Here is a 21,923-nt window from a genome sequence, read left to right on the forward strand (position 1 = left end):
ATTCTTACACACTGTCTACTGTTACTTAGTTTATTTTTATTGCCTTGAAAAAGACTGCAAGTATAATTTGGTCATATTCAAAATAAAACACTGTTCTCTTGATGCCAAAAACTTAGTCCTTAAACAGTCATGCCTCAAACTTGGTGTATGAACATTAGAAATATTTCTTTAAAATAAAAGACATACCAAAATGCTGCAAGGAAAAAGTCCTAAAAAAAGTTAAACTTGGGTTTTTTAGGCAGCTTATAAGCTAGTAGGCAAATAAATCAGCAATATACATACACACAGCCATCTATAATGACATAAAGAGTTTACTGTTCTCCAAATTTGTCTTTCTCAACATAGAAAATAGTCTTGTGGCAAAAAAAAGAGAAAAAAGTAAAGAAGAAAAATCTCTCAGACTGGGACTTTGGAGAGGCTTTTTGTCTCAAGGAACAAAAAGATATATGACTGACACTTTGAATATATCAGGCAGATAATTCTGGAAAATTTAGGAAATAAAAATCTGTTTTGTAGGAGACTATTAATAATCATCCTAAAACCATTAGCATCAAGCACAGCAGATGAATAAATAAAACCAGTAAGATTTCTTTATTGTAACCACAAGAAGGATATTGAAAACTGAAGGCTATGCCAAAACACAAAATAGCATTGGCTTTTCTTCTGAAATGTAATTCCTCTCATGATTGCAGGTTACATGTAACTAATGTAAGTAACATGTTCATTGGTAACTATTTTCCAGTATAATTTATTATATCACAATATTTAGCTTTCTAGGATGTTATCATCTATGGAAAATACTTGTTCTTTGGTTAAGAAGAATATCTGCAGTAAGGTAAATTCAGCCTGAGTACAAATCAACACTTCAAAATTCATATTGCTTTGAAGTCCACACCCCCAAAATGCATCCATGTCCCTTCAGTGTCCCAGATATTTTGTTCCCATCACCTCTAAATTACTATTGATTGTGTAATAGCAATTACAAAACTATCACTGTGTTTAGTAATTTAGTAATAGAGTAGTAAATTACTAAAAACAATCCTGTCTTGGATCCTTTTCTGTTTTCTTTCCTCCACTGAAGCAAATTACATAGTTGTAACGTAAATTATGTGGCTTAGACCAATAAATCCCTGAGAAAACAGATATTTTGAGAACTCACAGGCCTCCAGGAGACTGGGAAAGTGATGGGGGCAACAAGCTGCTGGTTGCTCCCACATTCCCTTAGGTAAAGGTTTTCATTTCAGAGATTGTGTCCATACTGTCCACCTGTTTTTCCTACTCCTGTAAATGCCAGTGCATCTGCTCTGGGCATGGGGGGACACCAGCTTCAGTGGTGGAGCTTCCCTATACTGTCTCTTTTTTCCCAGCTGCTGAGGAGGAAACTGACTTCTCTTACTACGGTTGTAACTACCTTCTCTTACTGTTTTCTTTCTCTTTCCTGTTTGAAATGTCTTCTGCTATGACAGGGATAAATTTAATTCTATTATTTCACTTTCAGATTCAAAATACAAATAAGCTGGCCTACTTCTGCAAATGCCAGTGTAAAGTACTTCAATGAGCCTAACATTCTTTTACGTAGCCCAGAAAAATAGCTGTGTATATGTGTGCTAGGCTAGCTGACCACGTGGTTGTCACTGTGAGGCTTCAAGCAATCCCGTGTGTCAGCACATACCAACAAAATATAGTAACATAAGTAATTAAGTCAAACTTAAATTGGGCACATTCATTCATTCATTCATGCCTTCTCCTACTCCCTCCTCTTCCTGCTGGAATTCAGTGTAGTAAACCTAGAACAAGACTTTGCCCTAAAAGTTACATGCAGTCAGGCAAATGCATTACAACTGTTATGCTACAGTTGGAGTCCCACTCCAAATGCTTTGAAAGTTTTTCCTAAGTGAATCAATTAAAGCATTTATATAACAATGTAAAATCCAAGATGGCTAGAACTGTTTACCTTTTGCTTTCTCCTTTCCTGCTTTAATATGATTCTGCTCCTGAAAGATGCAAATAATTATTGTTTTAATTGTAAAAGTATAATCTGGAGTCATGGCTTGAATTTCTCATCAATGGTATTGAGAATTTAGGACAAATATGTTATGTTATGTTATGTTATGTTATGTTATGTTATGTTATGTTATGTTATGATGGATCAAACCTTCAGGTAGTAAAGTCAACATATCTCTGTTGAAGTCTCTTTGACTGATCCTGGTTTACTCAGGTGAGAATAGGACCGCATTCTATCTTAGGGTTTCCAAATACATTGAACATTCAGCAGGGAAAGCTTTTAGGCAGTTGACCTGTAATGCAACTTTTTATTAATACTTAATTTCTTAAAACATTATAAATCTTTGTCAATATATTAATTTCTCCTAATTTTCTTTGTCATGCTACAACATAGTTACAAAATCATATTAGCAAAGAAAACAAAGGAGCACAGTACAAGTTTCTACCTTTTGGGACTTTACAGAATATTGTGAACAGTTTGTAAAAAATGTAAGAAAAATAGATTTTCACTGCAAGTTTTATCAAGCTGCTGTTGTTTGTGCAATGTAGGAGACAGTTATACCTTAAACTACATATCTCACTACTTAAACATAGTCTTAAATGAATTGCCTACAGGACATGGTGCATAAAACTGGAGCTCTGGGTCACTGCTGTGAGCAGGGTAAACATGGCCGCAATCATTGGGTCAGTAAGATTAGGACTTTTTAGGGGGAGTTAGAAATATGGAGTATCCCCTTGGAATTATATTTTTTTCTATTTTTTTTTTACTGTGCTTAAAATTAGAACGCACTTTCTAAACATATGCACATAACATTTACCCTTGCAGTGGGTAGAAGCCCCAGTAATGGATAGTTTTTCTGACACCTAAATGCAAATCCCAGACTCACCCAAGGAATCCTGACAGATAATTAACAGCAGCAGAAAGCAGCAAGATGATTTGCTGTTTGCTAAGTGACTGCAATACTCCTACACACTGCTTTTTCTTACAGACAGAATAGTATGATAGACTGGCATTTAGGACAAAGTTGGGGTTATTTGTTTGGGGTTTTTTTTTCAGACTGAAGCTCTCCCTTCCCACTGCTTCACATAGGCAACTTTCAGAAACCTCATTTTGCTGGGAAGACTTCCAGATGGGTAAGGCCTTATTTTAGTTTGATTCTGCAATGAGTCAGGATGATTATAAAGTTGTGTTTAGCAAAGCTACTCTCAAATGGCTGACAAAATCTGTGGGGTTTAAATTTATAGTAGATAGGCAGATGGCACAGCACCTAAAGAAACTGAGTATTATCCTTTTTTTTAACGTTACAACTCAGTTGGTGATTATTTTACTATTTCAGTGAATCTCAATAACTATACATCTTTTTCCCCAAACGGTAATCACTGCTACTCGTGAGGGCATGAGGAAAGGCCCAGGTGGGAGAGCTTCACCCAGCCCCAGTCTGTGGAGAGATATTAGGCCCAAACGTGACCCACCCTGCCTGGTGTGGGAGGGCATCTGCGTCTCCTCACACAGTCTGGTTCAGGAGGGGACACCGGGGCTGTCACACCCACCATGGCCTGCTGGTCTGTGAGGGGACACCAGGCCTGAAACACACACCGTGGCCCTGCCGTTCTGTGAGGGGACACCAGGGCTGTTACACACACCATGGCGTTACTGGTCTGTGAAGAGACACTTTGTCTGTCACACCCACCGTGGCTGTGCCCGGTTTGTGAGGGGACACCAGGGCTGTCTCATACACCATGGCTGTGCCTGGTCTGTGAGGGGACACTGGCTCAGCATGGAGCCATTTCTGGCAGCCTTTTAAGAGTTTCACTCACCGGCTGCCGCCGACCCAGTTCATTTTCTGCCTCTGAGGACAGAGGAAAGGCTGCTGTGTGTGGTGCTGGGGATGGAGAGGGGAGGCAATGGCCACCACAGGGAAAGTTTGCTGCCTTCTGGCAGGGCCACAGGGCCCTCCTGCAGGGCCTCCTCTTCCTCCCTGGGAGTGCCAAGGCAGCTGCTCTCCATGCCCCCAGACTGCCCAATGCTGGCAGAGAAGAGGGAGAGGGTAGTACAGGGACAGACAACAAAAGGAGAAGGATGCAGAAAGCCAAGTGGTGCAGGGTGATGGGGAGGAGGTGATGCTCTGGTTGCTGCCACCCTTCCTCTACCGCTAGCATTTCCATACAGGTTGCTGCCAGAAGCCATTGTCCTTTTGCAAGGGAATCACAAGCCTCTTGCTGTCCCAAGTGAATCGAATTCACAGTTAGTGGAGTGGGTTACACAGTTGTTGATGTTTTGTCTTTCAGGCCCAGCTTGTCAATGCTACAATCATCATAATTTTTAGGGCAAGAGAGAAGCAACTTCCTCCCCATCCTGCTTTTCCTCAGATATTTTAGGGGCAATGGGGGAATCAATGAGTGTTTTCTACTAGTAGGAGTCGTTGCCCTTGGACCTCCCTGATGAGCTTTGCGTGTAAATAGCGGCAAACCCTCAAGGAGGGGTGCAGAGCTGTGGGTGCTCCCTGTGCTCCGGGGGCATCTCCGCAGCAATGCAGCTCCCCTCGCTCCCTTCCCTGTGACTCACTGCCATCGGTGCAGCAAGTGAAGGCACCCATTTACAAAACAACCATTAAAATTCTATAGAAATCTTTTCCTGCAGTGTTTCCTTACTGAGTTATCTTTAGCCTAACATTTTTCAGGGTATCAATGCTTGATTGTCATTAATACAATAATGTGGAGAGTGCTCAGAGCAGATATTAGGAGCCTAATATTAAAAATGACCCAAGTTTTTTTCTTCCTAATATTTAATTTTGCTAGGGTGTTTATAGAATCCACAGCTAAAAGATTATAAAAGTGAGAAGATCTGCTTCTCTAAAATATCACCAATTAAACTGAATAAACTTACTGGACAGAATTTTTTATCAGTGAGATATCCCCAGTATTTCTGATTAGTATGCATTATTGTTTCTTGTAACAACACTAGATTAAAATCTTCATAGTAAAATATATCTATATTTTAGGGGGGTGTGTCTCTACAGCTAATATGACAGATGGCAGACTGAAAGATTATTTAACTCATTTCATCACTTGAAATAATCCTTTCTATTTTGTTTGCATTTCCATCTAGTGTAAATGTTTAACTTGTTAATGCTATGTCTAAAAGGTACTTTCAGGCATGACATAATCCAGTCCCTTTTACTTTTGTTTTTCTAACACAGTATTGATATTTTTCTGTACCACCTTTAATATTCCATGGCATTATCTGGATTTAAAGGAAAAGACTGCACTTTTCTTTATGTTTGATTTATTGAATCTGGTAGATAGCAGTAGCTAGTAGAATCTAGAAAAAGTGATGTGGCAGCCTGAATCAATTTTTTCAATATAAGAAAACTTCCCCTCCTCAAATTATTTTCTGCAGATAAAGCTAAAGTACCTTTCAAATGGTCATAAAATAATCAGTCCTGTCTTCACCAAAGGCGAAGTAAACAGTGAAGAAAGACCTGAGATGCATATGACTCCAGATTTTCAGTGTCTAAATATTGCACCTTGACTGTCAACATTTTGAAATAATTTATTTCACTTTTTGAGTGTTGCCATACTTTCAAAGAATTACAGGACATTATTATTAATTTTTCAAAGGTCATAAGAATGAGTTTCATGGAGCTGAGTTGCTTCTCTGGGAAGTGACATAAGTATAGAACAAGGAGACTTCCTCCGTGCATTAGAAACTGAAGTTTAAAGAAAAAAGCCTTCAAGATTTCCTTTTTTTGTAACTTCTTAACAGACACTCTTCAGAATAACTACATTTCATGTTCCTTTGTTAAGAAAGTATTATACAGGACCTTCTTCAGAACAGCTTTCCACCTGTTGCTAAAGTAACTTGCAGCTGTAGTCCTTCAGCACTTGAGTTTTCCCCTCCAACATGCTGCATCATTATCAGATTAGCTCTAGATAGAAGTGATGTGGCAAAGCAGTCCAAAGCAGCGTACTATCTATCTATCTGATATAAGACTGCATTTCTCCATGAAGGCTGGTGTTGAAACATTGACCATGCAACTTTTGGCACCCAGCTTTGAGTAAGTCCTCACAGAAATCCTATATAATTAAATAAGAGAGAGGGGGGGTCTTCTGCCAGGTGACCCAGAGCACCGAATTTAGGCTCCTACTCTATGTCCCAACACCCAGAGAGGAAGCAGATAGGTTAGATAACTGAAACTGCATGAAGTGAAAGTGTGTGCCGCTGTCTGCAGCATTATTGTACCCTGAAGATTTGAATGCCCTTCTTTCCCTAAGCAGGACAGTCTTTCCCTTGAGTGAACCGACACTGCTTATGTAAAATCTTATACTCAATGGAGGCAGTGAGAGAGAGAGGACGTGTTTCCAAATAATTTCTTAGAACTAACTGCAAATGGTTCTCATGGTTCTTAATGAATCTTCCACTTCCCAGCAAGTGTCCTCATCTAATGCTCATTATAACAAAGGAAGGGATTACTAAACAGATGAATGTGTAGTAAAAAAAAAACCCTGGGGATTCTCACAGTTGGGTTTAAATATTTTACAACATTACCGATTTTTTTTGGTGTTAATTTAACATATTTTAACTTTGATTTTTGCCCAGAAGGTTTGATCTTGATATCTAGCATTAGGTGACTAAATTCATCCGTAGATAACTATGGAAGAGATGCAGAGTAACTGAAATGCTTTTGAATCCTCTGTCCAGGGTGGGAACTTCTAGTACTTTTAAATGCCAGGATACACTTACTTAGGTGCCTAAATATTGACCTAATTATCTAATGCTAGGAATGCATGACTGAAAAAACCTGAGTCTGTTCCAAGTGAAAGCTCTTGTTTGGCAAACCCAGTGCTTAAACTTTGTTTACAGAGTTGCACGGTCTTCTCCCAGTCAATGCTCCTCTGCCCGTTCCCCTGCCTGAAAAACCAGCTTATGGAGAAATAAAGTAGTACTATCCTTGGGGTGTTTTATACTAACCTGGTTGATGGCTTTGCCCTAAAGGAGTTCTTTTTAAAAGATTGCTGTGATACTGCAAAGTCATGATAGAGTCTGAGGAGGTTTAAAACAGAAGACAAAACTTGTTTTAAAAACAAAGTTCCCCTTTAAAAAGTAGTTCCTCTTGAAAGACAGAACTCTCTTTCAATTAATTTAACGAAAAGTCCCTTCCCTATTCACCTTTAAAGAGCAGAGGCCTTTTCTGAGTTACTCTAAGGGCATTAGTTCAAAGAATTCTAGAAATTGCAGAAAGCCCAAGGATTTTTATATTTTACCACAAAACACTAATCTTCAGCCAAACATCTAAAGAAAAACAGTGGGCTTCCTTATGTTCATGTACAAGGTATCAGCATTAGATTAGAAAAATTACAGTAAATTGCTGTATGACTTGAGTAGCATTCATTTGGTATGTAACCCCAGTTTAAATACCTACAACATATATTGAAATCAATGACTACCCAGCCATTCAATAGAAGAACAGTTTTGGCCCTGCTGTATTGGAAATAGTGCAATGAGAGACCACCTCTTCTGGTTGTTTCTCCTGATGTGCACTCCTTGCTGAGCTGGATCCATTACATTAGGTTTGCAGGAGTTAGGAGTGAGCATAAAAAGGAAGGGATGATGCCATTAGTCCAAAGACTAGATATTAGAGAGGCTAAATAGTTTCCAAACATTGCAAACCAGCCACCTCAGAGAGAAGCACATAATCTACATGGGTTGAAATTCAAAGCCCAGTTGGGAAGAACATGGGATTGGATCTACATGTCAAACCACCAGCCAGGACAGTACCATTGACAACAGTATATTGACACATTGCTACACAAAGCAGATGCCATTCTTAGGTGATATTCTTTAGATGGAATTATTTTTCACAGAATTAGCCCTCAAGACAAAGTGCCGTCCTTGGCTTGATGCAGAACATCAAGATCTGGTTCAGAATCCCACGCTGGAATCCCCACTTTATAAAAACAATATTTCTACAAAGAGCAACAAAGACTAAAGAATCCTCTATAGTTGTGCTAAACTCCAGTAAGGGAACAATGTGAGGCTTGTTAAAAACCAATTAGGAGAGGGAGCTAAAAGAATTAAATCCTTACATGTGGCTAGGAGAAAGCTGAAGGATACCAGACTTGAAGCAAAGAGACAGTCTGAACCATAGCAAAAAGCTATACTGCATTCAAAAGAAGATAACAGAAAGGAACATGAACTTTGATAAACATAAAAATACAATTAGATAGGCCAAAAAGAATTTGGGAAACAGCTAAGCAAAGGAACAAAACTACTAAATCATTCTTCTTACACATCAACCAGGAGCAAAAGTCTGCTAGAAAGTCTGTAGGGCCAGTTGATGACCAAGGTACAACACAAGTGCTCAGAAGAGACATGGATGTTACAGAAGAAGTAAGTTAGGTTTCTTTGTATCACTACTCATTGAAGAAGAAACTGGGGAGAACTTTTTGCAGGAATCCTTTCTAGGGAACTCAGCGGAGGATCTGTCCAAAGTGAAAATAACAGTAGACAAGGTCAAAATTATCTTACCAAGACAGAGTGAACACTAGCATAGCACCAAGGTGAAATGGTATTCACTGAAGAGTTCTATAATGCAGCAGTGTGAAAAGGACCACTTAAAACTGCCTTGGTTTTGGAGACCAGAGGGTAGCAAATGTGACACACACACAAAAAAAAAAAAAAAAAAAAAAAAAAGATGCTGTGACAATCCAGAAAGCCTACTTCTGTAGCACAAAAAAATAGCAGGAACCATAATATAGGCCAGCACGTGAAGAGCCAGCATAGCTTCTGTAGATGGAAGTGCTGCCTTGTAAGCGTGTAGAAAAGAGTGATTGCTGTAGTCTTGATGGATTTAATTAAGGCTGTTGACAACATCTGTTACTGAAGGTTTTAAGGAAACTAAGTAGCCGTGAAATAAAAGGGAAGTTCCTGCCATTGGCTAAAATACAAGAGAGAGTGGAGAGAATATTTAGTTCTTGCATCCATGCACTCAGGGGCTGAGGGCTGATGTGAAACAGGCTGACAAACCCATGAGTGGTATGGGAAAGTTGTGGGGGACAGGGGGAGAGGGGGAGAGAGAGTGAGAGCGAGCTCCATTGTTGAATGCCTCTTCCAGAACAGGCATAGGTGGCCATAAAGCGGAACTTGTGGGAGCCAGGGTCAAAGCAAGCAGAAAGGAGTGGTTCTTCACGTACAGGATGGTAGATCTGAGGAATTGCCTGCCAAAGGATGTTATTATTTATGTAGGAGTTTACATGATTTCAAGAGAGACTGGACAAGTACTTGTAAGAGTGGAATATTTCACAGAAAAGCCTCTCAGTCTCATGAAACGCTCACAGCTGAAAATGGCCAGAGGTTGGGAGCGTATAGAGCTACAGCAGGGAAGGTAGCATCATATGTAATTGCAATTCTTATTCTTCCTTGGGTATCTGCTTAGAGCTATTGTGCTCTACGAGACAGAATACTGTGCTCGGTGGAGGACTGGCCTGAACCAGTTTGGTTATTCTTAATATTTAGAAATCTCCCAAATAAAAGTTAATTGCAGTAAACGATCTTTTTATTGTCATACCTACCAGCTGCAACCCCTCAAATAAACTCTTGAGGCACGACAAAAGGACGGCAGCAGATCTCGTGTTTGGGGTGCACGAGTAGGATAGATTATTTTTGTGGATTTATTCCTGCCTGCACTTTTGCAGAGTAGAGCACACTGGCTCTGCTGCAGGCAGTGCTAATATAACTATTGCTAATTGATACCAGCTACATGATTTTACCACTTATACCTGTACTATTGTACTTGGCATGTAGCTTGTTTAATGCACTTGGGCAAAGGATTAATAAAGAAATGTTAGCATTTTCTTCAGATGATCTGAGAGAACAAACCCTTACAGATTTAAAGCAAAACCCAAAAAACATAACATATTTGAGTCTTCTGAAGGCATAAACTAGACACATGCTTCCCATAATTGTATTTTTCTGGAATTGCTGGGTTCAACTGAGTTTTCTGTGTGCAATAAGAAATAAATTTAACAATATGTCTTAAAAATCCAGCTATGAAAGCTTTTAAGTATCAAAGCCTAAATATTAAAAGTGCAATTCTTTGAGATCATTAGTCAGCAGTTCACTGTGGTTGGAGCAGCTGACACCGACCTTCTCTATCCTTGGCCTTTTCCCTCTCCCTCTCTGTAAAGGGAGAACAACTTGTTTACACTTCTTTCTAGAGCCGTATTCTGTCTAGAGTCATGCTGTTCTCAGAAGTCAGAACTGTTTGTGATCGGTCTGTTACTGATTGTACCATCAGCCAGACCACTCAAATGCCTTACGGATAAATTCTCATAACCTACAAAACATGCAGGGTTTAAATTACGGAAGACAGAATAAGAGGAAGAGGGCTACTGGTGCAGGAATGCCCCCCATTTACACCATCTCTGTGGTGCCTACGCTCTGGAGTCAAACAACAGAGCAGGACCTTCCCATTTCCCCTCTCCTCTCTACCCTCTTGCCATAATGCATCTCTGCCTAGTCTGGGTACCATACAGCCTCATTAGGACCAAAACAGTTGGAACCAACTGTTGGTAGGATCAGGCCAGTCTCACCACAGTGACACTTCTTCAACAAGCTTCCACATCTGTCACCTTAAAAACTGAAGCTTCTTGCTTGGCTTAGATCTCCAGATCCTAAACAAATTACAGTACCTGGCTATTCTACCGAGGTGTATGACTATAGCCAATGGCTTCTCTAAACCAGGCAGAATAAGAAGACAATTTCTGCTGCTATGAATTTGAAATCAAAGGTCAGATACCTTATCGCCCTTTTCTGATGAAAAGGTCTAATTTGTCATTGGTTTGCCTTGATGTTGCAAACTGTGGGTGTATTTCTGTACTTAGGTAAGTGGTTACATGAAAGTCAATAGAAACTTCGGAAGGACTTCAGAGTAAGGTATTTACTTGAATAAGGCCTTGTATGATCATTCTCTGTTGAATTTGGCTCAAATCGAGGCCTACTATTCCCACACCAGTATGTAAACATACATCTCAAAATTAAAGAAAAAACCAGAAATTCCTAGCTCACCATATTACAGTACATCATATTTTAGAAATGATTTACAGTTCAGTATTAGTATATAATTGAAAACAACAGGCACTGTGTGGATTCATATTTTATGTATTTCACATATACTTCATCCACATATAAACAGTTACATACTTTATGCATGATACATATGTATTCAAACGTTAATTATCCCAAATAGCAGTGATAAAAAAGGCATAATTTATATCTATTTTTCAGTATCTTTATTTTTTTATTTTTTATGTCTGTATGGCACAGTGTATGGCACTCTGTAAGCAGTGAGGAAATTCTAGTTTTCTGCAAAGGTTGATGTTACAGGCATTGGACTCTGTGTTAGGAGCATATAAGGCATCAGGTAAGCAGCCTTTTGCTTCAAAAACTGCACATTTTATTTTTTGAAACATTAAATCAAAAGCTTTTAAAAAATGATCACCGAGGAAGGCTGACTGCTATCTCTTACATAATATCTCTTACATAATAACCTGCACGTTCCAACTCCACTATCTCCACAGCAGACACAAAGTTGTGCAATGATGAAGTGCTGGAGTGGGAGCCAGTGGGCATAAAATAGAAGAGAAAAAAAGAGGCGTTCGTGTTGCCATGATTACACTCAAGTTCCCACATGTTCAAACATTCAAGGAGTTTAGTCAGCCTGATATTCATTGCTTCTATTTCTGCTTTGTGGTGGTATCCAAGCACAAATCATTTCCATAGGCAGTGATTCTGTTACTTCAGTCATCAGAGAAGCACTGTTTGGATAATAAACAATCTTATTTTTGTAGTTGGGAGCAGAATTATGGCATTCTGTTCCACTGAAATATTTACTTAAAATAGTGAAAAATTACTACAGAATATTAAAGAATTACAAAAATTGGATAAGCTCCTCTTACTCTTCCTCCTCAGTTATTGGTTCCTATATTCAGACAATGAACACAAGTTATTTTAATGTGTTTGATGAAAACTAACCGTATGACTTAAAAACAATCACTTGGCACTAAAAAAAAAAAAAAAAAAGGTATTTGGTTCTCCTTAAGAGAGAGTAAACCCCAAAATATTCTGCTTCTAATATCAAGAACCTCACAGCACGAGTTACTTGCACTTATTTGATTGCACTTATCTTCAGAATTTTATTAAAATAAAGTCAGTAGAAATTGTGGAGACAAAAGAGCACTGAACACTGCACCAATATTACTGCAGCTTTGGTAATTATTTTTCTGGTAATATTGAGAAATTTTTTTATGACTAAATGCAGTAAAATTGCTGCCTTCACCACTAAAAAAAAAATCTACCACCTAAGGCCATGTTTCACAAAGAGGAGTTTGTGTATGGATTACAGAGCAGGACTGTGGCAGAGCAAAACTCTCGAGGCAGCAAGAACAGAAGAAAGGGTGTATTTAAAACAACAGTTTAGGCTTCTCTCCCTACTTTCAAAGAAATAAAATACATTGCTTTTATTGTATTTTATTATATATAAAACACTGCATGGTCACATTTGCTCTACTTAAATGTTCCCACAGATCTGACTGCGGGGTGTATGTCTGCACTTACCAACAAGTCACCAAAAGCTTCAGTCCTCCAGGATCTTGTGAAGTGAAAGGTCAGCAGATATGCAGAACCGAAAGAGATCTGTGAACTTTCCCCTTGGTAAGAAAACGCTAGAGTAATGGAATATTGCAAATAACTGTGGTTTGGCAAAATCTAAGAGTATGCTGTGATACACGCAAGCCAGAATGGGAAGTACTGAGTGGAGATCATGATTAAAAAATAACAAACCCTAAGCACAGCAATTTCTTAGCCAGTGTATCTTATCAGTGTCTTTGTGCGCTGAAAAACCTATTTTATTGACAAAATTATCTGCAGTGAAAGCAGGCCTACTCAGTAACTGAAAGTTAGCTGTACTGCTCTGGCTCAGATTTTGACAACATTTTCCTAGCTTTATTTTGAGTTGTGTATTAAAAAACCCAAAAGCCAGAAGGACCTCTATCCAGATCTCTATCCTGTCCCCACTGGCAGAAAGTCTAATAAGCTCCAAGATTACCCCACATCTACTCTACATAACTTTCCAGCAGCCCATTGTGGACACCATTTGTGCAGCCTCCTAGGAAGAAGTGAGAAATAGATCTTACTTAGTCTTGTCTTGCTGGTCTTGGTTTACAGCGCTTTTTGGAAGGCACCTGCATGTTTTGATAAGCGGTGCCCAATTTTTAAAAGCAAAGTGCTCTCTCAAATCAAAGATATCATTTCTTCATCCTGAAGCTTGTGTCGCTATCTAAACATCATCATTGCACTCTGTCCAAAGAGGACTGTTTTATAACAGTAATGTGACTTGATTTCAGTCTGCGTATGCCAAGTTACAGTGAGGTAGGTGGCCTCACTCTCCATTTCTAGGGGAAGGCTGGACTCCTCAGCTCTCCTGTAAATGCCTAATAACACATATTTCAAACCTGCTTTTACACACACATCCTAAACTAATGCTTTATCATATACCAGCTGATGCAGTTACCTCATTACTTCATTTTCAAAGTGTGAAAGGACCCGAAGTATTTTTAAGTACTCTGATCCTCCCCCTGTAATTTCAAATACAATACCTTTTCCAAACAAGTGCAGAAGTAGGAATAAGAAATTAGGGCGAGAGAAAAATAATGCAGCAAGACAACTGCCTTTATTGTTACTTCCTTTGTGCGAACTTAGCCTGGTTTTGCTGCAGGGACCGCACGAATCGCTCGGGGTTGTTTTTGCCCAATTGCGCTGCAACAGCACAATACCGGTTTCCTCTTGACGAGAGGACAGGAAATAAATTACGCCTATTTTGAAAGCGCAGCCCCGGCGACGCCGTGCTGCCCGGCTCCCTCCCGCAGCCGCCCGGCCCGGTTTCCGACCCGAGGCTGCCCCTCAGCCGCCCTCGCCCGCCTCCCGTCGCGCCGAGCCGCCGCTCGCCCCGCACCGGGCGCACCCCCCGCGGCGGCGTTACGGCCCCCCCGCCCCGGGGAGGGCTCGGGCGGGCTCCGGGGGTGACACGGTGCCCCGGCGCCGCCGCGGCTGCCGAGCTCTCCCCGTCGCCGCCGTCCCCGTCCCCCCCGCCCCCGCGCCGCTGACGGGGCCGGGGCCGGGGCCGGAGGCGGTGCCTGCTCCGCAGGGCAGGCGGAAGGAAAGGGCCGGCCGCAGCCTGAGGCGAGCCGGGGCGCTACCGGGCCGAGCTCCGAGAACCCGCCGTCCAGCCGGGCCGAGCTCCGGGGGATCAACGCTGCAGCTGGGGCCGAGCTCCGGGGGACCTGCTGTCAACCCGGGGCCAAGTGCCGGAGGACCCGCGCTTTCTGCTGCCGCTGCTGGTGGTGCAGCCGCGGCGGCCGGGCCCCGAGCGGGCGGCCGGGGCCGGGGCCGCGGTGCGGGGAAGCCGGGCCGCTGCCGGTGCCGCCCCGCGCCGCGCAGCCAATGGTGGTCGGCGGGGCGGGCTGCGCGGCGCCGGGCTGCGTGGTGCAACGCGCCGCGCTTTGAAGGCAATCATCGCCCCTCGGAGGCAGGGCTCATTCGCCATCTGTCAGGGCAGGGCGGCCGGCGGGCAGCCGGGGCCCCCGGCGGCCCGATGAAGACCCGGCGGGGCCGACCCTCCCGCGGGGCATGAGCCGCCCCCGCTAGGACCGGCGCGAAGCGGTGCCTCCGGCGGGGCAGGATGACCCACATGCTGCATGCGGCGGCCCGGCGGGTGCAATGGAGCAGGGCGAGCGCCGCGAAGAGGGCTGCGTGCCTGCTGGCTGCGGCGTACGGGCTCAAAATCCTCTATCCCATCATCCGCAGGCGCATGAAGCGAGCGGGCTGCACAGGCGGCTCGCAGGATGCCGGCCGGGCTGACGGGGGCCGGGAGGCGCCGCACCGCGCCGGCAGCCGGGGCAGAGCTTCCCCGGCGGTGAACGCGGAATTTTTCAAGCAGCTGCTGGAACTTCGCAAGCTGTTCTTCCCAAAACTGGTGAGCGCCGAGCTGGGCTTGCTCTGCCTCCACTCGGTTGCTCTGGTTTCCAGGACCTTCCTCTCCATCTATGTGGCCGCCCTCGATGGGAAGATTGTGAAAAGCATTGTGGAAAAAAAGCCCAGGACCTTTGTCTTCAAATTAATCAAATGGCTGATGATTGCAATCCCGGCCACTTTCGTGAACAGCACCATACGGTACCTGGAGTGCAAGCTGGCCCTCGCCTTCCGCACGCGCCTGGTGGATCACGCCTATGAGACCTACTTTGCCAACCAGACTTACTACAGGGTGATCAGCATGGACGGGCGGTTGGCCAACCCTGACCAGTCCCTCACTGAGGACATCATGATGTTCTCACAGTCTGTGGCACATCTCTACTCCAACCTCACCAAGCCCATCCTGGATGTCGTGCTCACCTCCTACACACTCATCTGCACAGCGCGGGCCCGGGGGGCTAACCCCATCGGGCCCACGCTCCTGGCTGGACTCCTTGTCTACTCCACGGCCCGCGTGCTCAAAGCCTGCTCTCCCAAGTTTGGCAAGCTGGTGGCTGAGGAGGCGCACAAGAAGGGCTATCTGCGCTTCATGCATTCGCGCATCATTGCCAACGTGGAAGAGATCGCCTTTTACCGAGGGCACAAGGTAAGGAGGAGAAAAATCGGAGGGTGTTGGGGTTGCTTCTGCAGTGCCGGAGCTGACCTGCACTTCCTTTGCTGCCCTCCCCGAGCACTTTGGGTGCCTCTGCCATTTAAACCTGTTCACTGCTAGCACTTCCCATTTCCTAGGAAAATGCAATCTCGCAGGCAGTATCTGGGGGGAGCGGACCATAGTTCCCTTGGGCTCTGACAATGTTCCTGTTTTGCAGCTGAATCCTATGCGTTTCTAGAAAGCTAATCTCCGTTTTTCCCCCACCCAGTCTATTCTGCTTAACTTTTTCCAGGCTTTTTTTTTTTTAACCCATGTTTATGAACTACCAGATTTAATGCTGCAGAAATAGCAACCAGGGCACACCAGAAAGTCTAGGGGAGAACTCTGTGATAGCACAGAGAGCACTACAACCTTTGACACTCTTCTACATAGCTAAGCAAAGATGTAGTCATCAGTCTTAAAATAGCTTAAGTACAGTACTTCAGCAGTCACAGTTACATAAACTAATGGCTTGTTTTAAAGCCACCTTATTAAGGAACTCTTCATATTTTTACTAGAAGTGAATTTTGTCTGTAACACCTTTCAAACACGATTTGGAAAAAAAAGTTGTTTCATGTAAGGTGAAACTGAAAGCTGGAAACCAGCCTGAAGTATTACTCTTTCAGTCCAAGCAATGATTATATAATGTAAATGGCTTATTTTGGTAGAAGCAGTTGTTCTCAAAAGTTGCCTATAGTAGTGCTTTAAGTGCAGCTAAATTAAACATTTTTTCAGTTCCCACATATACTGGGTTGAACTGAATGCATTATATCATATTGACTTGCAACTGTCTTTGACTTGTTAAACCTCTTGGGATAGTTCTTTCTTCCTCCAGACTGCTTGTAAAACCAAGCAGCATTGCATTTCAGGGATCAGCTCTGCAAGTTTAAGTCACTGGAGGTAATTGATCCCCAAATGCTTTCCAATATGAGGAGTTTCAGCTGCTGTGAAACTCTACAGCTGCAGCTTTGTTAAAAGGATGTGGAATCAATCTTATTTTGGTTGTTAGAATCAGCTGTTTTGACTGCCTTGTATGTTGTTCTTGTATATATCAGAGATCTTAAAAAAGCTGAAAACCTGTGAATGTGCTACCGAGGGACGATGGTGTAAATAAGAACCAGGTCCGCTGACTTCCATAAAGCTGTGCACTTTTTCTGTGAGACTGCAGCACTGTGAAAATAAAGGACCACGCAGCATATGTGACTCAGAAGTCACAGCTCTCGGTACCCAATTATGTCATGCACGTACGTGAACGTATCTTCTATGACATGTGCAGCTTTGTTGCATTGTACAAATGTTTTATTTTTTAACTGTAGGTAGAAATGAAACAACTGCAAAAAAGCTACAAGGCTTTGACAGATCAAATGAATCTCATTTTGTCCAAACGTTTATGGTACATCATGATAGAGCAATTCCTGATGAAGTATGTCTGGAGTAGCTGTGGTATGATTATGGTTGCTGTGCCCATCATCACCGCGACAGGATTTGCAGATGGCGGTAATACCATTTTTTACTTAATTTCGAAATGTTTCTTTAAAGTTACTTTCTCAAAAGACTGTACTTCCCCCGAATGCCATTCATATTTATCTATTATTCACATACTTTATTACAACGTCCGTGTCTTGTGTGTAACTTTCAAGCATAGCAAGTCAGCTGAGGAAAGAGCAATGCAAAAGATCCAACTTTGAACATAAGCCTGATAAACAGCATGAATTCAGGACTTAGAGGATCCTCATGTCACATGAGATTATAATGATAATTGCAGTCCTTTTTCACTAGCCACTGTTGGGATGGCAGGCTGATTTTTGCAGCATCTCCTGCTACTTTACAAAATGATACTATTAACTTTCCTAGAGTGCTTATCTCCTCCTTCCATAAACCGTAGTGTAATTATAGCTAATTATTCTCTTATGCATTGACCTGTTAGGAACCGCTGTTTTTCCCTGACTCCCTGGGAGAAGAGAAAGTGAAATTCAGATTCCAGGCTTGGATGGTATAATTTTCAACATCCTATCATAACTTTCCAGGAAGTGAAGCGAGACCCAAGTAGCGTTGGTATTGCAGATGCTATTTTAAAAAAAAAAAAAAAAGGAGAGCAGAAAGTCAAGTGGGGAAGTTTACCTCAACAGGCTTCCTTGTGCGCAATTAGAACCATAGAATATATTACAAATTCCATAGGATTCTTTAAGCACAGATCCTACAATGTCTGCGGAAGGATCAGTTCTAAGTTGGGTACATTTAATCAGGAATGAGTGAATTCTTTTCCTTGCAGGTCTTGGTAGTTATATTCCAAATCAGAGCTGTCCAACAGGACAAGCTTGGTTTGATCTGTAGGATGACTTTGTGCAGCCCCCACATGGTTTAGCTTACTTGCAGTTTTGTTGGTACATGGCTGGGTGTTCAGCTGTCTGAGCCGCTGCCCATCACATGGCTCAGGAGGGCACTATATCAGGACCCTGGCTGGCATCCTGGTAACAGCTTGAAAAATATCAGGAGGTCCTATTCCAACCAGAAGAGTTTGTACAAAGCCATTTCACCTCACAGTGAAGGTTATCAGCACAAGAGAAACAGTGATAAGAGTCTTTCTGCTAAGACAGGAATGAGTACAGTCAAGAAAAAGATTGTTTAACCACACATTGTGAATATCTCCTTGGTATTACAGCATGAATAAAAAAAAGACTTGTATTCATGCTAAACTAAATAACATGCCTGTTACTCATGAGTATTCTTTTGATAAATACTTTTCAAATGGGGGAGAAAAAGACGCAGCGATGGCTCATGTTGTAAAGCGGAGGAATATTTGCCACCAGCAACATAAAACATTAAAGCATGGGGCTTATTATGGAGGCCTGAGGCATATCATAATGATGGATCACAAACATAATACAAATCAACTCTGTCAAGACCAGTTTGAAGTACAATGGGTATTCAAAGAATCAAGCAGACCTGAACTTACCATTGGCCTGCTTGGGAAGACAGCCCTTTGTGTCTCAGCAGGTCAGATGCAAGTTTGTTCATATCTGAAGGAACAGATAGTGTATTTATTACTTTAGGATAAATCACCAGAATCAGGGATATGTACAAACTGGTACCATGACCAGACCTGAGACTAAAGGTGTAAAGCAATAGATTTTGTACACTTCTTCAGAGAGGAAAAAAAAAATCCTGCAATAAAAAGAAAAAAGAATCTTCTATGACAGTGATATTTACTGTTATCTAGATAGTAATAATCTAAATATCTACTAAGATATTACTAATTCTGTTACATATTTCAGGGAAGAAACTAACTGGCAAAGCCAAGATTCCCATTTGATAAAATTTCTCCTTCTTTTTGTATTAAATGATTGGTGTTCCAAATGTCGTGTGTCTCATTAGTTTCTGAAAAGTAACTATTTTTGGCAGCAAGACTTTGATTTCTCTAGACACAGTGAACTCTTATCTTTGTTTATAAAAAAAGTATGACTATCAATTACATACATGAAGACGAAAAGGGAAATGTTAGATTCTGTATGAAACAGAGACAGTCTGTCTGCCCTGTTACAATGCACCACTTCTTCAAACACAGGAGGCCAGCCGTATGAAAAATGTTTTGGACAAAAAGTTCAAGAAAAGTAATCTTGGTGGGTTAGGCATGTAATATAAGAGCTTGTGTTTTGGAATGGTGAAATGCTGGTGAAATGATGAAATTTGTAGAGATCTCTTAACTCTTGCTAGATGAGCTAGCCTGGGTGCTGGAAGCAGCTGTCAATAAATTCTGCATTTACATACAGGAGGAATGCTGCATTAGCATAGTTAAACCATAGCTGATTCCTAAATGATTTAATTTTGGTGGTTCTATGTAGCATGGGCTGTAATCCCAACAAGACCAGCAAAAATTGGTTCTCTGAGAAGTAAGAAACAAATTTCAATTTAGTTTTTACTAATGAATTAACTGAATTCTCTCTATCCCCTAAGTTCATTACTCTTGGAGTGGAAATGACTTTTTAAAATGAGTGAGAACTACATGAGCAAGAGTTTTGTAATCTCTCCCTTTGCAAGAGGTTTTCTGTCTTCCCCCCCCCCAAAAAAAAAGCATGCCTCTTGTTGTGGCTAGATTGCGTACAACTAGTTGGCAGTGTACTGATGTTGTATAATTTAAGCTAAAAAATTTGAACATGTATCTCAATTAAAATAGTTATTAAAAACATCTGAGGCCAGAAAGAGTAACATATAGATGGTGTGTATATTTATAAATGCAAAATTATGATGTAAGAATTTAAAAAAAGTTTTTCCTAAATTATCCATAGTGTATTTCAGTGATTCAGATGTAATTCTGTGGGGATACCTTTATGGATGTGTAAATGAAAACAAAATAACTTTTAGATTTAACTAATAGAGACAGAAAGATACATCTGGCTTTGGTATTGCATGTAGATTTCTAGACACCAGGTTTCTAGAATCTGATCTTGTCAGGGAGGTAAGACAGTTACTCACCAAGTAAAAAAATACTGTTTGCTATACGCTTCCATTGCTTGACTTAGCGCATAAAATTTACAGTCGCATCACACCTGCAGGGAATTCCTCCTAGATTTTCTTGACCATAAGCACTGTGCAAACATCACAGAGGATGTTAATAACAATTACTAATACAGGAGTTACCACACTGGATCCACCTATCATCCTACCTAGCCTGATGCCTAGCAGCAGCTTAGCTTAAAAAAGAAACTTTAAAAAAACCTTACAAACTTAAAAAAAAAAAAAATCCAGACCCTGTTCTGCAACAGACTTAAGCAATATATAAAGATATATATGTAAAGTTATGTGATGCAGAAAACCTTTGAGACCTTTAATTCTAAATCTTGCATGTGAAAAATCTTTGAGTGGTTTACTACACATTGTTGCCTTCTTTTTTGTAGATGCAACTATTAACACTGAAACAACATTCAGTCTCAAAATATTCAGCCACTTCTTTTTAAATCTTGACTCCTTCAAAATGCAGACATTGCAAGTTGACTATGCTGTATAAATCTGTAGGTCACATGGTAGCAAGAGAATATGTAGATATGTTAAATGTAAACATTTATTTCTCACATATCTCCTATAATTTCTGTTACTGTTTTCTCCATGCCTGTTGCTCCTGACATGTTCTTATGAGACAGCTCCTTTCTTTGGAGCAAGAGTTTTCCTGGTAATCGGATGTAGTGTCATAAACAAAGCATCACAGCTTTGTTCTGGGGTCAGATGAAGAGAGAAACTGTGTTGTGAGAGGTATCCTACTTAAACCATGCCTTTGATAATAAAAGAGCTTATTGCTTTCTTATAGAAATACAATCATGTTGCCAAATTTCCATCAATATGAATGATTCCTTTTACATGAAGTCAGTAAATAAGGCTGAAAATGCGTAATTGCAAAAATAGTAAAAATGCTATTAAAAATCTATTTTAGATCATTGCTTAAGTTTCACTTTTTTCATATTTTTAAAAATTTCAGTGGAATAATGACATATTAAAAGGAAAATTATCTAGGTAGACAAATAGTATAAAAGAATAGACTGTTTTGCATAAGAGGATGAATTCCATATACTCCCACTTATTCTTTGTTACAAAGCTATCTATGCTAGTTACATTCACAAATTCTTTTTGACAGGTTGTCTTCCTAGGGTTAACTTTTTCTTAATCTAAAAGCTGCTCTATAACGGCTCACATTCTAATCATAATTTAATTTGTAGAGATAATTTTCAGAAGAATATTTTAACAGAAAACTTTTTTTACTTTTAGAATTGGAAGATGGCCAGAAACAGGCAATGGTTAGTGAAAGAACAGAAGCTTTTACTATATCACGAAACTTATTGATCTCTGGAGCAGATGCTATTGAAAGGATTATGTCTTCCTACAAAGAGGTACTGTACATCCATCATACATGAAACAGAAGAGAAAAAAATGTAAAACAGAATTTACATTTAATACAAAATATTTTTTAAAAGTGCAGTTTTTAAAGGTGAATTCTATTGCAACTAAATCCATGGAGATCTTTGAACTGACAGTTTGATCTTTAGAGTTAAGTCCACAAAGAGTCTAAAGTGCACAGCTGCCAGTATGGTGCAACATGTAAGTGTCATTTTTAATACCTGTGTTCAGGTGCCATCAGGGAGCCATAGAAGTTCCTGGAATGTGAGTGATAAAAGTTCAAATTCCTCCTCTATTTGGAGCACAGGCTGTGAA

General features: G+C 41.1%; 2 protein-coding genes across 2 annotated transcripts in view; both read left to right on the plus strand.

Annotated features, from left to right (window-relative positions):
• Positions 1-12,680, plus strand: part of SLC2A13 (solute carrier family 2 member 13) — a 211,696-nt gene extending 199,016 nt beyond the window's left edge. The window contains exon 11 of the mRNA XM_072859919.1: positions 12,589-12,680. Coding sequence (XP_072716020.1) covers positions 12,589-12,665 — 77 coding nt within the window. The 3' untranslated portion in view covers positions 12,666-12,680. The remainder of the gene's footprint in view (positions 1-12,588) is intronic.
• A 1,239-nt stretch (positions 12,681-13,919) lies between these two features.
• Positions 13,920-21,923, plus strand: part of ABCD2 (ATP binding cassette subfamily D member 2) — a 49,001-nt gene continuing 40,997 nt past the window's right edge. Inside the window, exons 1-3 of the mRNA XM_072859901.1 lie at positions 13,920-15,677; positions 17,039-17,219; positions 21,480-21,601. Coding sequence (XP_072716002.1) covers positions 14,742-15,677; positions 17,039-17,219; positions 21,480-21,601 — 1,239 coding nt within the window. The 5' untranslated portion in view covers positions 13,920-14,741. The remainder of the gene's footprint in view (positions 15,678-17,038; positions 17,220-21,479; positions 21,602-21,923) is intronic.

The sequence above is a fragment of the Ciconia boyciana genome, chromosome 1 (genome assembly GCF_034638445.1).
Source record: "Ciconia boyciana chromosome 1, ASM3463844v1, whole genome shotgun sequence".
Classification (NCBI taxonomy): Eukaryota; Metazoa; Chordata; class Aves; order Ciconiiformes; family Ciconiidae; genus Ciconia; species Ciconia boyciana.